Consider the following 16,266-nt stretch of genomic DNA (forward strand, 5'->3'; position numbering starts at 1 on the left):
GGAAGAGGGGGGGCAGTCACCGTTCTAAGTTCACTCCCAGCTAAGAAAGAGCGGGGAAGGGCGGAGCGGCGTTCCCGTGCGGTTTGTGTCACGCTAAGCCATTATGCAAATGGCTCCACCCCGGCACCGCAGCCCACAAAGGAGCAGCCCCGTCAGGTCAACAAAGCCGCCCCGTCTGAGGCTAATAAGCTTCAGTAGCGGAGCAAATTCCCGCCCCCCCGGGGCCCGCGGGATGATGGATGGGGCAGACATTCATCTTACCTGGGAGATGACGGGGCCCGGCAAGCGGCCGGGGGGGGCTCTAAAGCTGCCAACTTGCCCCATCTGTCTTTGTGCAGGCAGCGGATGCTCAGGCAACATGCGCAATGCCAAGCGCAAAAAGGGGAAGCAAGAAGAGGAGCGCTAGTGCGCAGGGAAGATGCTGCCCTCCCCCTGGCTCCCGCTGGGAGCGGAGAGCAGCTTCCTGGGGAACTGAAGATTATCCTCACCTTGCTTCACCTGCAAAGAGAGAGGCCTGCAGTAGCCTCGTGTTCAGTCGCCCATTACAGGCCAGAGCCCCAGCACTTCTTACCAGAAGTCATCAGGCATTTGGGATTTTCTCTGGAGAGTCTCGGCCAAATTTTTATGCAACAGAAGCTTAGCCCTCTCAAACCCCCTACTTCAAATCGCGTCACTTACAAAAGAGAAAATACCCAGTAGGTATGGCTCATGCTGCTGGTAGGAACCCTGTGGATTAGCCACCAGCTGCACATAACTGTATAATTAAACCAGCATCTTTTCAAATCCAGATGTTTAAATACATTTGGAAGGTTCAAAGCTTTTGCTTACGCTTACTAGTAAATAAAAACAGGGGAGGAGGGGCACCTTTTCTCGTTTTTAACTAGCACATTATTTTTAAGTGACAGGGGAAATAGAAAAGATTAAAACCCCATTATGATACAGGGTCTCTGCCGTTGGCAGCTGGTCCGGAGCTGAAGCACAATGCCACAGCCGGGAGGTTCTCACAGACTCCACAGAAAGTCCAGGCACAGCTCCTTTCCCAAAGCTGCCAAGGGAATGTCTGGATGGTTGAGTATTGAAAAAGGTGTTAAGAGATGCTTCAGTCCTGCAGTTCAGATTTCTCTCCCCTGCCCAAAGGAAGGCAGAAGAATTCAGCTGGACTCCCTGGCAGAAACACATTTCCCAATGGGATCTTTTACTTGGAGGCATCCTTTGTTTGCTTTCTTAAACTCCAGTTACCTTTAATCCCAAAGCCACCAGGGTCCATTTCAAGTAAATCTGGAAAGGAAACGGGGATGAAACCAAAGAAGAGGAATTGCAATGAGGAGACTCAAAGTCTTACTTCATGGGAGGGTTTCAAACAGAAGGCGGCGAGAGGTGTGACATTTCTGCACTGCAATTTCCTCGTACCTGAGGCACTAAGGAGCCTCCTCTCTCCCCGCCCCTCCCCCCCCAAACCCACTCACTCACTCTCAGGCCCAGAAGCCCCAATGGGAAAAGCACGAAAGGCGCGACACAGCGGACAGGGCTGTGACACGGGGTCGCTCCTCCAGCCAACACGCGTACCCAGCTGCAGCAAGCGAAACCCAACCCCGGTAATGCTTCGCTGCTACCCTGCAACTGTTGCATTAACTGTGCGCAGAGCGCTTCTCACAACAGCCAAAGTAATTTCTGAATGAAACCATTCTGATTCTTGAAAGGCAATCTGCAACCCAACATTTTCTGCTTTCAAACCTTAAGGACTGCACTCCTGTTGCTTTCAAACTGCCATGATGCAAACCAGAACTTAAGAGGTATACTTAAAAATATTTTTCCTCTGTTCTGAAGGGGGAAAAAAAACCCCATATTTTTAGTGGAAAAATGGCTTCACTGGAGATGGCTAAACTGGAAATGCACTTCTTGCCTCAACCACTCTAGCACATTCTTTATCTTGGGTCACTTTTGTACAGTAACTTCTGTGTCTTTTACTGCACAAATTGCAGTGGCAAAAAATCACTTTGAAAGATTAAATATAACAGAGCAAACAGCAGAAGTATTTGTTTGGACTGTTAGCTGCTATAGACTAACTTCATGATAAACCCCGTGATTTATTTTCAGGAGTTAGGCGAGATGCAGTGAGAAAGCTGGGAGAGGCAAGAGAATGCAGCCTTTGTTTTGTAGCACAGATGAGCCACAGCACAAAAACTTGCCAAGTAAGAGGTGTGAGCCAGTTTCCATTACACGGAAACTCTAGTATATTAGATGGATCCTTATTTTATACGCTAGGCATTTCTATTTCCATCCTGCCCGCTCAGCTAACGCAGTAGGGGAAAAGCAGGAAAGGCAGGCAACTGGAAGCGTAAGGTCTTGCCTATCTGAGGGAACAGCCCGGGTTTAACAAGCAGGCAAAATGCATTTTTTTAATTGGCTGAAGTTAAACCAATGCTGACAGCGTACATGCTCACCTTCGAATACAATTTACATTTTAACAAGCATTTCTCAATTATTCAATCTCTACCGTAGATTAAGAAACAAATGCCGCTTTAACAAGCTTTCAGGTCAGCTGGAACAAGATTGCTGGAACAAGTACCAGTTCATGAATTCAAAACACGTTAAGGAGGTCAAGGAGGATAAAATCTTTGGATAGGGATTTTTGGAGGCTATAATTTACAAGAAAAATATCTGAGAAGCAATGCCACTTGGTTTAAGCTGGTGTGCTGGAAGAAAGAGCGGACAGAAAGCATGTTTGTGCAGGATTGTTTCACAGCATCCAAGAGGGCAATTCCAGAGACAGAAAATACCTTCTTCGTATTCCCATACCTGATCCATTTGAGCACTGCACCGTTCTTTTCAGCAAATCACAGCTTCCACTGTAGAGCTGGAAATGAGCAGCTCTCTAGAAAATTGTATCATTTACTTTTTCAGTTTTTGTATTTAATGAAGACTAGGGCCAAACCAGACAAAACCTGGAGGAAGAAGGGGACGAGCACGACAATGCAGGAAATTGCAGGCAGTGGAAACAACTCCAAAACAAAAGAAGCTTTGAACTACCTATCACTCTCTTCCAGTAGAAGAAACAACATAAACGACTAAAACAAATTTATACTTTGTAAGTGTTCACTTTTATTCAAAAATCATTGCATACACATTTACAGAGTCACTTAAGCAGCATATTGAGTGAGCTGCAAGTATTTACTGTAGCCTTTTTATCCTTGCAGGTTTGCTACTGATGTCTACCACTTTCTTATTTCCTCCCAATGCCTTTGTTTTGTTAAACTAACAGGGTTCAAAATTATTAACAACAGTTTTCTAACGAACAATGACTGTAAACATAATAAAACAGCATGCCATTCTCCCCTTAAAGTTATGAAGTTGGGTATTTTTCTGCAATGAACTGACAACTTTTTTTTGACGGCTAGACTGAACCATGCTGCGTACACAGAGTACTTATGACTCGCCAAAAGAGTAACACATTTAGATGGATCAAGCGTTTGCTTACGATACCTTCAGTTCAGATAAACAAAGCCACATAAGAGGCAGGAACAATTCACTGCGTAGTCCTCGTTGGCAAGCAGGAGGCTAGGAAATTAATCCTAACAGTAGCACTGATTGAGATTTAGGAACAACTAACAGGTACTCTGTAATTGTCACCAAAGTTATTTTCATCATTTTATCTGGTATCAGTAACGTCTCATTTTGTAAGCACTAAACAATTAATACAGTCTCCCCAAAATAAAGGAAAATATTAATTTCTGAATATAAAATGCCTGAACATGCAGAATAATATTTATATGGCTTCTGTGGAGGAAATACAGACAGTTATTGGGCCAGAATTTCTACCTTGATATTGTCCCAGCAGGTACGGTACATATTTTTAAGTCTCTGCTTAATCAGGTGAAGAAATTTAAAGAGTATCTTAATTTGAACACGCTAGTAATACTGTGCAGGGAGGGAAACGAGGAAGTGATAACTGGAGTCAGGAGAGAGACGGAGCACGCTACATTCAACACAGTATTCCTTCACAGCAAGAGACAGCAGAAAGTTTGTGGACCTTTCTGTGGGGAGGGCAATGCAAATGACAGTCAAACGAACTTAATCCAGGCAGGACTCTGCTGCACAAAATGAGGACTCAGCAGCCCTGAAACAAAACAAGGTAACCCTCCACCAACCGGCCCCCCTCCCTCCCTGCCAGGATCACACCATCACAAGAGCAAGCAGACTAGCTCGCAGCACTCTTCCTTCCTCATCTTCAAATTTTTTCCCACACCAAGATCTGCTATTTACTACTAGTCAGTGCTTTCAACCGATGGCTTAATTGGGAAGAGATGTTGGAAATTCTAATAATAAAGTCTGTCACCGATTGGACAAAGTGCTGGAAGTTTGGATCAGCTTTTACTTCCAGTCACTCTGTAACAGTAACCATTATTACTTTTCTTTATTGCCCAGCAGGGAAAGCTGCTCCCCAGTACCAGGCCGAGCTGGCTTCATAGCGACGCACAGCAGGTTACCCAGCCTCACTCTGTGGACAGGACAAACACAACTGACTGTATCAGTCCATTTAATTTTCAAATAAAGGTCGAGAGAAGGAAGAGAGAGATGGACTGAAAAGGAGGTAATTTCCATCTCAGAACAAAGATTATCTTGTCTCATAATTAAATGTTCTGTTGCTATTTGATTAATTCTATTTTACAGGAAATAAATTAATTCTTCATCCAATGTATTATCTAGGCAGGAAATGTTATCAGTCACAGACAAAGCTATTAAGTCTGGTATTACTCAAAACATTTGCTAATCTGTGCCACATAGCTAAGCCTCTGAGAGATAACTGTCACTAATTTCTACTCTTTGACTTAAAAAAAAAATCTCACTCAAGAAGCCAGTTCTTGTTTATAACATGTTTTTATACCACTCAGTGTTAAAAGCATATGTATTAAACACCTGTTACTCTATCAGTGATTTTAAATCAGGAACATTTTTAATCTGGAAATCCAACAGCATCTGCCCAAGTGCTTTGCCCTGTAAAAACAAAAAAAAACAAACCAACATTTCATTTTACTAGCTAAATAACCTTTGTAAATTAAGTTTCTAAAATGGTTCAAATAGGGTATTTTTCCTAGAATCAGTGTTAATAATTCAGTATGCTTTCAAAGCTTTGTAAGTATTTATCTCTACAGATACTTATATATAAATTTGGGTGAGTTTTATCAAGCCTTGGATTGTAGGTTATCCAAAGTTACATTTACCTTTTCCATTTATTTGGCTTTGTCACTTGTCAATCAGTATAATTACATAAGGAAAACTATCCAGCTGAGTTTTCAAGCATCTAAACATGAACAAATTGAATAGTTTCTTCAATTTATTTGCTACCTAGTGCTAAAATCAATTTTTTGGGGTTCAGTTCTGCTAACTGATTCATACATAGGATCACCATCTTTTGTGAACAGTCTTCTTGACTATGCTGAGATTATTTGTATATCAAGCACTTCTCAGCCTATGGTGGGCAGGAGAACCATGCTTTGCTGTAGCCATTGGATTGCCATATTAAGGGATCTCATCTTCAGAGGTTTCAAATATTTAATACTCAAACTGTACACTTGCAAAAAATGTTAAGTTTCAGATTCACATAATGCCATCAACACAAAAGATCTCCTACCCATATATTTTTCAGATTTATATTAATTATTAGTATTTTCACTATATGAGTCATAGGCCAAGCTAGGGGAGTTGTTGGTACAGTTAATGGTTCCTGTATGTACTAGGAAACAATCAGAATTGTCTAGTAAATCTGCACTCTCTAAAACGTGACAGCCTTTTTGAGAAGCTCATTTTGCTGGTGCATCTAAAAACACAGGTAGCACATCATGAACATAACTGATTTGAAGACTCTCTTAATAGTTTCTTGTGCATGTCTTTTTCACCAAATATTCTATATCAACTTTCTACTTCCCTATGCCATTTCCAAACCATAAAACAATTAAGTAGATAATGTATATTAACAGGAAATTAAAAGGAAATAAAGTCAACACCAAAAGCTTACAGTTCTAGCCCAAAAGCTGGTTATAAAGAGGCTGTGTAATGCATAGTTAAAAAAAGATAACTACATTAAAATCAATGCTTTGATACATACCTGTGGGTCACTTCTTAGGGATGCTATGCCACCACCACCAAGGGAATTCTTCAGAACAAAATTTAATCCATGGATACCTGGCAACTCGTATCTGTAAGATAAAGTCTCCAAGTTATTTCTCACAATTTTGAAACACTTGTACAGAACGTCAAGCAAAAGACAGCATACAAAAACTTCATGCTTGTGATGGCATCCCCTACTGCTAAGTCAAGCCTAAAAGCTAACTGAAGATTAACCCATGGCCTCCTCTGCCTTCTTGTTCCTTCCCCTTACTCCAAATCAACAGTGCTTAATAGTTTTAAAGCAGGATCATAAAGTAATCATTCTCCTCTTATTCAACTTCCAAACTCGTTCATTTCTAGTGAGGTTGTTTTCTACATTTTTCTTCTTCTTCCTAAGAGTTAAAGCCCATATACATAAGTTCCATAGGCAAGATGTTAAAGATCCAATATGAATTCAGAGAACACAGTGGGCAGAGGGTCCTAGTTCTGATACTGAAAAATACAATCAGTTAATTCCTGGAACCCACTTTGCTAAGAAAGGCCGCCAGCTAATTGAGAAGGCATCCTCTTTATTACTGAGAAATAACTATGAGTCACTAGATCAAACTCTCATGACCAATTACAGATAATTTTATAACACATGAAAAGCATAGCTACATTTTAATGCTTTATTGGAGCCATGTACTTTGTTCAGATAAAATTTTATTGTAGTGTGACAGACCCATTTTTCTGTTCCATTGCCGCCATATTCCCATTTGCCGCCTCTTGCACAGTTTTTCAGTGTTTTGCCATCTTCCTCATATTATTCTTTTTTTTTCCCCCCTTTGTTTTTGCTTTCCTCCAGTATTTTCTTTGTCTAAGGACTCCATAGATTTCCTTTTTTCCACAGGAAAGTAATCAGAACATCAGCAAGACACAAGGAGTAACAGGAAAGACAATACCCAATTCTTGCTCTGTCTCCAGATGTTTGACTGCAGCAATTTAAATCACGCTTCCTCCAACACCACCTTTTTTTCTTCAGTCATCTACCTGGTCTTCATCTGTCTAGGACAGATTCTTCAAATCTGTACTCCAAAATAGCTGGAATTTCTTGCAGTGCTCTTATACTGTCAATTTTGGCCCTCTGAGGCTTATCTTTTTCAGCTCCTTTTTAGCATTGTGAAAATGACGGCTGTTGCTGATAATCACAGCTCTGTATACCCTTACATCCTGGGCATATGACCCAAACCTTTCATGGAAGAAGACGTGGTCAGCCCATGATTCTGATGGGCGGCCTGGCAAACACTTGACTTCTCATTATGCTCTTTCAAGCAGTAGTCATGGAGTGTCTGTGCCTGCCTCCCACTGTTCCTTCTACTCTTTTCATTACCACACTCTACTTAAGTATTAACATTATTAGTTGTTATTAAGAAGAAAACTGCTATTAGCATTCTGTTGATCTTCCTTGAAAACTAGTTGCCAGGCAACATTATCATGCTTAAAGGCAAAGCCATTGGGAATGCAGGTAAGTTTGATCCAACAGTTCTCTACTAGACAACAGGAATATGAAGAATAAAGCCATTTCCACAATAAATCATCCACATAATTTACTAAATTTAACAACATAATCAACTACATAGCAACATCAGAGGACCCCACAAAATTTTCAGCTAAAACCTCAATGTAAATTACTGATAACCATATACCATCAGAGCTAGAAGTCTACCAAAATAGTACACTATAAATTCCACCCTGAAAAACTGGCAAAGACTTCCAGGCAGCAAACTACTTCACAACTGGCAGATCTCTCCGTGAGAACTAGACTAATGGAATATGTATTCCAGGAGCTAAAACCGCAGGCTCTCAAAAGTAGTTTCATGAAAATCAATCATTTAAAAAAAAAAAAAAAAAAAATCAGGAGAGAAACTGAAGACCGTACAAAAGCAGAAGCAAGTGACAGAGTGGAAGAATTTCATTTCACTTTCTGCAGTAATTCTGGCAGAGGGAGTATGTAATACAAGGAACAGATCTTAATTTGGAACTTCACAAAATGGCATATTCACTTCAAGTACTTTGAGGAAATATTTACGGTAAGATACTCTAGCTAGAACTAGGATTACAAAATATTATACAAAGGGCAGCATTTTCAATATTTGAAGACCTGTTTGAAGCATTTGAACATCCAAAATATTTCTGCACAAAAAATACACTCCCACAATAAAAAATGGAAAACCGCTATACCCATCGTAATAGTCTTAAGCAGCAACAATGTCAACCAAAATGCTGGCATGCGTTTACCCAGCATAATTAAACAATTTAAGTTTAGTTAACCGAGATCTAAAAGGAAGAAAATATCTAATTGTACAATTCAATCAAAAGTTTTAAGAGCTGTTTTTTAAAAGCACAGAAAACAAATAAACTCTTCAAAGAATACTAAGGCTGTGACAGAAGCCAATAAAACAAGGAAAATTCACTGTTCTAGCTGAACTCCTGTGCTTATGCACAACGGGGTGCCTGCTTAACTACTTCCTTTAAAGTGCTCTCTGTACATATTCAAAGAAGTCAGGTTTCCCTGTGAATTTCCTGTTAAAAATGCATGGAAATAATAATGGCACAGAAATTGTTTAAATCAAGAAAGAGATATGCTTCCTCCTATCAGAGGAAAGCAGGAACTGAACCCTATGCTAGAAGAGGCATTTGCACATGAAATATACAGTAGAGAGGTAATTTTTTCCCCATAATAAATATAGATACAAAAAAGCAATCTAGAAGCATCAGTATCTATATTCCTTGTTCTTCAGCTTTTACTAAAAGTAACCCATAAGAAGAAATCAGCTGTCTTATTTCTATTTCTGAACACTGGAATGCTCTCAAAACATAAAGATAACAACCACATTTCAGAAGATGAAACCAGCAAATTCTCACAGGATAATTTTACTATCCTTCTTAAATGGCTGACCTAATACCACCAAATGAAAAGTTTCTTATTCCATTTCTTAAGATTATCAGGTCTCAATTTATAGAAGTCTTCTATACAAAACACCACACAGATATCGTAGTAGTAACACAGAGGGCAAGATAGCTGAAGAAAAGAAAAGAAAAAAAAAAAAAAAAAAAAAAGTCTTCCATATGCAGTATGATCTCCTCACTACTCATCTTACTACAGCATTGTTGCTATTTGTAATGATGGTACCAGTCAGAATTCAAGAAGCTGACACCCTTTTCTAAACTTTGGGCAAATTTCTGTCTGAATAATGCTATCTCTTCCTCACCCTCACTTAGATTGGTCTGACCTTTCATGTTGGGCTTGTGCATCACTCCTGTGCCCAAGAAAAACTGAGTAACTGTTAAGAATGTACAAGGGCGGGGAAGCAAACACATAGGATTGGGGTGTGGGGAGAGGGGTATGAAAGACCATCTTTTTGTTACTATGTCACTTGAAAATCTGGACGTTTATGAGTTTTCAGTGTCCTCTATCAAAATAATCCCACCTTTTCTGTTTAGTACACCTATTTAATAGCTTTAATGAAAAAGGATGAAAGGCAACTGGCTGCCAATCTCAGTTCTGTAGTGAGGCAGAGCCATGGTTGGTATGTTTCAGTAGCAAAACTAATACATATTTTTTAGCCACTTGCTATTTAAATAAAGGAAATGAAGGAAAATGAAAGAGTAAAATAGCTTTTTTTATGACAGTTAAAAAAATAAACAAGTTATTTAAAAAGAAACTATACAATCTGAAGCACATGAGCATAATCCTTGTAATCCTAAATATTTCCACAGAAGGATTTATTCTTTTTCCCTGGTCGTTTTTCAATTCACTCACAGAGTTCCATTATCACATCATTAAAGGAAGCCAAACCCAGGAACAGATAATCTAATTAATCAAAATACATTGCCTTCATCCAGACACAGCAGATTTCAACTTTTATTTAAGAACATTGACAGCATTAAGGAACGGCAATGAATTGATTTCTAAGAGTATGATTAGGAGGCATGACATTTTTGATTTCTTCTCTTCTCTGCTCTATTTCAGAAGAAATTTAATTACATTTGGTATCACAATTTATTAGATACACAGATTATGAAACAGTGGGCGAGACCTGCACTGAGCCACTTATGAAGACAAAGAACAGCGCTTATAATGCAAAGGTCAAGGGTTAAAATAACTCCAAGCTCTCTCTGAGCTTTAAACTGCGCCTTTCTGACTCAAGCTCTTTGAACAAGCAAAAGGACACTTAACAGTTTATCCACCACCCATGGAAATATATAATGATTTTGGCAGAATCTCCGTATTTGCAGAATAACTGACTTTGTATCAAAATAGCTTTTAGAAGACTGAACAGTTTGTTGCGATGTTAAGCTTTTGTTTGTTTTTAAAGAGAGACAAAGGTTTAAAATCTGTTGACTGTTTTATTGGATATCCTCAGGAGAACGAGCCCCGCTATCTCATGCTACAAGAACAGTCTATGGCTCATTTGCCAGTCCCCAGGAAGGATCCCGAGCATCAGCCGAAGATACTATGAAAACAAAAATGTTATGTATGCTGGCAGAGAATATTCTTTTGTAGATCATTACCCAGTAAAAGCGTCCTGTTTAGGATGTACTCTCTTCTGTGTTTTAAAGAGGGAAATTAGCTGTGGTTTTTTCTTTAAATTCTGCCTTGGCGTATGTGGCAAAAAAAAAAAGTGGGTGAGAGTGGGGTACTCAAAGGATTTCTCTAAAGTGAATGAACTTCATAAAGCTTAAAACATTATGCAGAGATAGTGACAGGATGAGGCACGTTTCTGATGGAAGATCAAGTAAGTTTGGGGTCCAGTCTATACTGGCTGTCTGAGTGTCCTTCAGGTGGTGATTTAGGGGTTTCAAACTTCCAGATCTGCAGTGGGTCTGAGGCTTGGGAAGCTTCAGTTACTAAGGCTCCTGCAGCCTCCAAATGGTTAAAAAACAATGCAAAGATAACTTCTAATGCCCTTTGAGAAATGTATTTCTATTTTGTGGAGGTATTCCATACTGGAACAAAACAAAGAAATTGCCCCAACATTAATATGCTAATTCTGGGAATTTAAATGCCTTCACTAAAAGGATTCACTGCCTTTGTCCAGCTTCAGGAGAGGCCCAAGTTCATGTTCTTTTTCAATGACTATTGCTCAAATTGTTATTTATAAAGGCAAAGATAGATACATAAAAAATATTGAAGACAATGCACACAGGTTTACAGTATTTATGTTAACATAACTTTAAGATAACTTCTGATACCATCGTGTATCTACTTTACAACTGTAGACCAAGCAGCAAGCTACTCACCTTGTTACTAGTTCTTCTTCAGGTTTTTGTCGCTCTAAAAGGTGTTGGAAGTAATTCTCCAGGGCTTGCGCAGTTAAAGTTTTCTTTAGGTATGGATAGTAGAGGGGATGCCGTGCTATCACACCTGTCAGGTATAACTAGTGTTAGTAGGAATAGGAACTGTTAAAACTGATTTGTATTTATCCTTTCAAAACTGATTTGAGATCCTCCTCTTAACTGAAACTGTACATATGGATCCTCTTTAATGAGCTCCTGAACAAAAAACAATAGTATGACAGCTTTCCCTCTGTCAGTAGAGAGGTAGTGTGGAGCATGACACAAAAGAACGTTCCCAGACTAAGTGATTGTTGGACTTTTTCTGGTTGCAAAAAGTCCCTGCCACTGAAAGACACCTAAAGAACAACAACATCGCAACAAACAACCCCCACACAGTTCTCTTCCCCTAAATGGTTTGCAAGACTTAGCGACAAGTAATCGCAATTAATCATACCAAGGCATGATCAGTGACTGAAGGTTTGGTCCTTGCCCTACTCCTTACATGGGATCCTGATGTAAGTGTGAGAAATCACAATTACATTTTTATTGTTGTAAAGATGCTTTTATAAGCTTATGCTGAAACTGAGGTTCCACACAAGGATCAGGGAAGTAGATTTGTGTCACAAGGATCTTTTTATCTGTGGACTTCAAAGATAAATTAATCTTAGATGTCAAGTTTGTTGTCGTTATTGTTGTTCCTTAATAAAGCAGAAGTGTCTTTATATCTGAGGAAGTCTATTAGCTATGCATCATTCATGATTTGGCAACACTGCAACTGTGATCAACCATGGGGAAAGAAAAAAAAAGGAAAAAACAAAACAAAACAAAACCTCAACATTCCTTCATTCTTCAACCCAAAAAACAGTTTCACAAAGAAGGACAGGAAAACTATACTCCTAAATATAAATGAACAAAATTCATCAGCTAATAGCAAATCAAATCCCACACGCACCTTTAATTCATACTGAGCTTTGAACACCACACGCTCTCATCTTCCAACAAGTAAGAGAGCCAATTGTTGCATGCAGAAGTAAGGAATAGAAGGAATTATTAAACAATGCAAGAAGCAGCACAATCAATGTAAAGAGACTGCACACTGAAATACACCACTTGGATTAACAACATAATTAAAAACATTCTCTTACATGCAAGAACAACTTTGGTATTTCTTAGTGCTATCACTGTTTTAGCCATACACATGCTACAAAATTCATGTACAGAAATATTATACATGATCAGACAACCAAGAGATTACATTACATAGCACATACACTATGCGACTAATTTGTAAAGGAAACCTTAAAAAGGCATTTCTTAACTTTGGGGAGCTCGACTTTGCAGCCCTAAACAAAAATCTTTCTTTGTAGTACGACATGCAAGATTTTTCTCTTAGTAACTCAGATTTCAACAGCTGCTAAACAGAAAGCTATAGGTACTTCATTAGTAAAATCCTTGTTTTACATGGATTATTTTTTGTTTCACCACAGAGAGAATTAAAAAAATCAAGTGATCTGAGAGATTTCAAAAAAATTAAGAGTACTTGATACATAAGACTTGTTTAAGAATCTTACATCACTTCAGAAAGCAAGAAAAAGAAGAATACCTATGTTTGCAGAGTTGCCTTTGTCTCCACTTCTAGTATAGGCAAGATCTTCTAAGCGGTAAGTATGTGGACCACTTGGCAGATCTATACAATATAAAAATGAAAACATTTTAATGATAGCTACAAATAATAGCTCATTTTGATGATATAACCTTCACTTTAAATGTATACTTTCTGCATTGCCTGTAGTACTACTGAAAACATTTCTAAAGCTCTCTTCCCACAGGAACACCTGGAGAACAAGAGGTGAGGCTGGGGGCCAAAATTACAAAATTGGTCCCTCCTGCTCCATCTCCCAAATCCCTTTTACCTTTTTACAGCTGAATGCTGTGGCAGGCATCCCCTCTTCCACTACCCTTGAATATGAAAATTCATCTTGGTCTTAGCAATGTGGTATCCCTCAAGAAAGCATAGCAGCTACTTGTCATTTCTTGGCTAGCTGACAACTTTTGTCCCCTTACACACAGATCTCTCCACTTCCAGTGCAGGTCGAAAATACACATAGTTGCTACTGTCCTGACAATTCTGTAATGGCTGTTCTGATAATGTCTGTAGAAAAGAGTCACAATTTAGAATTCCTTTTCAAGACGACATGCGTGTGCCACTTCTATACGCGCCATTTGTAAGTTACTTATTCAGCTGCATAGAAGAAACTCAAGATTTCTTTTTCAAATTACTAATTTTATAACTATCTTAGTATCATAAGAAAAGGTCATAAATGGTCACAAATTCATGCTCTATAGGAAGCCAATCTTAGTTTTTTAACTTGTCGATGTCCCAGTATTGGACTCTCAAGCCTTTAGGAACACAAAGATTATTGCACTTCATTGAACAAAGTTCACATTAAGTCTTTTTTTGATCTGTAAATGGCTAAAAACAAGAAAAACCCCAAATCCAGAAATTTAATCTTGCGAGATTCACACAGTTTATACGCGAGGTTTGATGGTTAAGTTACACAGCACAGAGCTCTTGCAATCATTGATTACTAAGAGTAGTAGGCTGTCACCATGTAGTTTCTGTTCCCCAAAGCGAGAGATGAAGCACTCGCTCTGCCACTGTGTTTCAGTTATTCGTTGATAGCAGCATAATACTGAAACTTGAAGCATAGGTTATGTCCCAGTTTTTAGGCAATGAGAATCCAGTAACTTCTGGCCAGTTTTGCTTCTGATCCAACTTCCCTCCAGGCCCATCAACTCTCCCAGCACCCCTGGCTTTTCAGTCCCAGCATCTTTATCAGACTCATCTATGCTCCTGACTCACAGTATTCTTCTCACCCCTCAGATGCCCTCTCATCTGTCCCCTTCCAGTCGTTTTCTCATCCTTCTGCACTCAAGTGGAAGCTCTGCCCCTCTCTGCTCCTTGGACACCAGCAGAGGAAACATTCAGAGCAGGGAAGCGATCATCCTCCTCCTCCCCTTTCTCACAACTGCTGGTGCTACAGCTGCTGGTGACAGCCACAGGAACCAACTGGCAAATGTCTTTTTATATATACATATATATATGTATGTATGTATGTATGTAGATATATATATATTTTATTTTTTTTTTTAAACATCAAACAGTTCAGCCCTGGGCACATGCTTGTCGCAGAAAATTTCAGTCTAATGTGTTAAAAACTGTCAGATCTTAAGGAATTGAAGAGAGGGTCTTGTAAACCAATTACATTGGACAAACTTCACATTGCAAGATGCAGTGCAATTGGAAAATGCAGTCTACCTTTTCTGTATTGTTACTGCTTCTGCTGAGGATATAAAACTACTCTACGGTTTAAGGGAGTTTTTTTAATTATTATTTTAGGGAATAACAGACCCAAAACTAAAGATATCCTGCTCTGAAAGTGGCACACATGGAACGCTGGTCAAAGCCTGGCTATATTAAGAAGCACGACTACACAGATTTAAATTCAACCATAAGATACCAATGGATGTCTAAATTATACTTAAAATCAAAATTAACACTGTGGTAAGTTCCAGTATGATTTAAATTAAAGCGCACCTACTATAGAACTTTGTGAATTGTGTCAAGCGATGAGGTAAACCGAGCCCTAGCCAAATTGCCATTACCTTCAAGTCCTTTCTGTCCACAGAGAGTTGCTGATCCTCAGACATGAGCCAGGTTGACATAAGAGCTTTATCAACGCTGGGTAAAAGAGAAACTATGTCCAAGTCCTACGGGCTGCAGTTTTTATTGTCCCTATCAGAAAGTGAGGCTGCAAGTCTATGGCAGTTGGACAGATCCCAAAAGTTCATTCGGTTATAGGGTGGTAGATACTGTGGATGACAACAACGCCTCACTACAACATGGACACATAATTGGTATGGTGTTATCTTAGTTCATGGTACTTACTTAATTGAAACAGATCAGGCAACACTTACAAAGTAGCTCTATCAGCACAGTTGAGTGGCAATAACAGGGAAAACAATAACGAACAAGTGAGGTCTCACCACAGCAACCTCTTCTACTGGCACAGCTAGATCAGATCTTTCTGATCCATCTACTCACACCCCAAACAACAACATGCCAATCTTAAACTGCTTCAATTAAGACTTAAATTGTATAACGTACATCAGGTCGCTGTCAAAGATGAGCTAAAGAGTGATTATAGTTTAGTCTGACACAATGGTTCTTCACTGTTAGTCATGGTAGCATGAAATTTGAAATGGTGAAAATATACAAAGGAGTTAGCGCTGGAGGTTTGTTTTGAGCTTGACGCTCACAGGCTTTTCCATGTCCACTTACATGACAAATGCAAGCAGAAATGTGCCATGAAAACTGGCAGAAGATACTAAAGGTCGTTTTTATTTAATTGGGGAATATTATTTTTGATTAAACAGCTCCTTCAGGAGAGGATCTGAAAAGGTCCATCTAAAGCTCATTGTTAATTTTGGACAAGACTACCATACTTCATACCCTTCAGAAATCACCTTATTTTTAAAGGGTTTTGTTTTCAGTATGTGATTCAAGAAAAAAAAAAAAAGTAGTATTTCTTCAAAAGTTGAAGTATGACAATGTTTCAACTGTATAAGCTGTAGAAGTCTCTTCTCCCTGAGACATTTTACACAGGCAGTCTTTGACAGTCTCCCTTTAAATAAAAGCAGTTTAAGACAGTGTTCTGGTGTTCTCCATTTATTATTATCCTAATTGATTTATCCTTCATGATCTGTTTATCAGGAAAATTTTTTCATTTAATAAACATCTTAAAGCTACAAAAGAATTTCCTTCAAAGCTAGGGCAAA

General features: G+C 39.0%; 1 protein-coding gene across 1 annotated transcript in view; it reads right to left on the reverse strand.

The window, feature by feature from the left end:
• Nucleotides 1-3,100: 3,100 nt before the first annotated feature.
• The window catches only part of LOC104124155, a 65,196-nt gene continuing 52,030 nt past the window's right edge, over nucleotides 3,101-16,266 (reverse strand). The window contains exons 17-20 of the mRNA XM_035892035.1: nucleotides 13,031-13,114; nucleotides 11,392-11,515; nucleotides 6,107-6,197; nucleotides 3,101-4,995 (exon numbers count right to left, since the gene is read on the reverse strand). Of these exons, the coding sequence (XP_035747928.1) occupies nucleotides 4,921-4,995; nucleotides 6,107-6,197; nucleotides 11,392-11,515; nucleotides 13,031-13,114 (374 nt within the window). The 3' untranslated portion in view covers nucleotides 3,101-4,920. The remainder of the gene's footprint in view (nucleotides 4,996-6,106; nucleotides 6,198-11,391; nucleotides 11,516-13,030; nucleotides 13,115-16,266) is intronic.

The sequence above is a fragment of the Egretta garzetta genome, unplaced genomic scaffold (assembly GCF_000687185.1).
Source record: "Egretta garzetta isolate BGI_Z169 unplaced genomic scaffold, ASM68718v1 scaffold114, whole genome shotgun sequence".
NCBI lineage: Eukaryota > Metazoa > Chordata > Aves > Pelecaniformes > Ardeidae > Egretta > Egretta garzetta.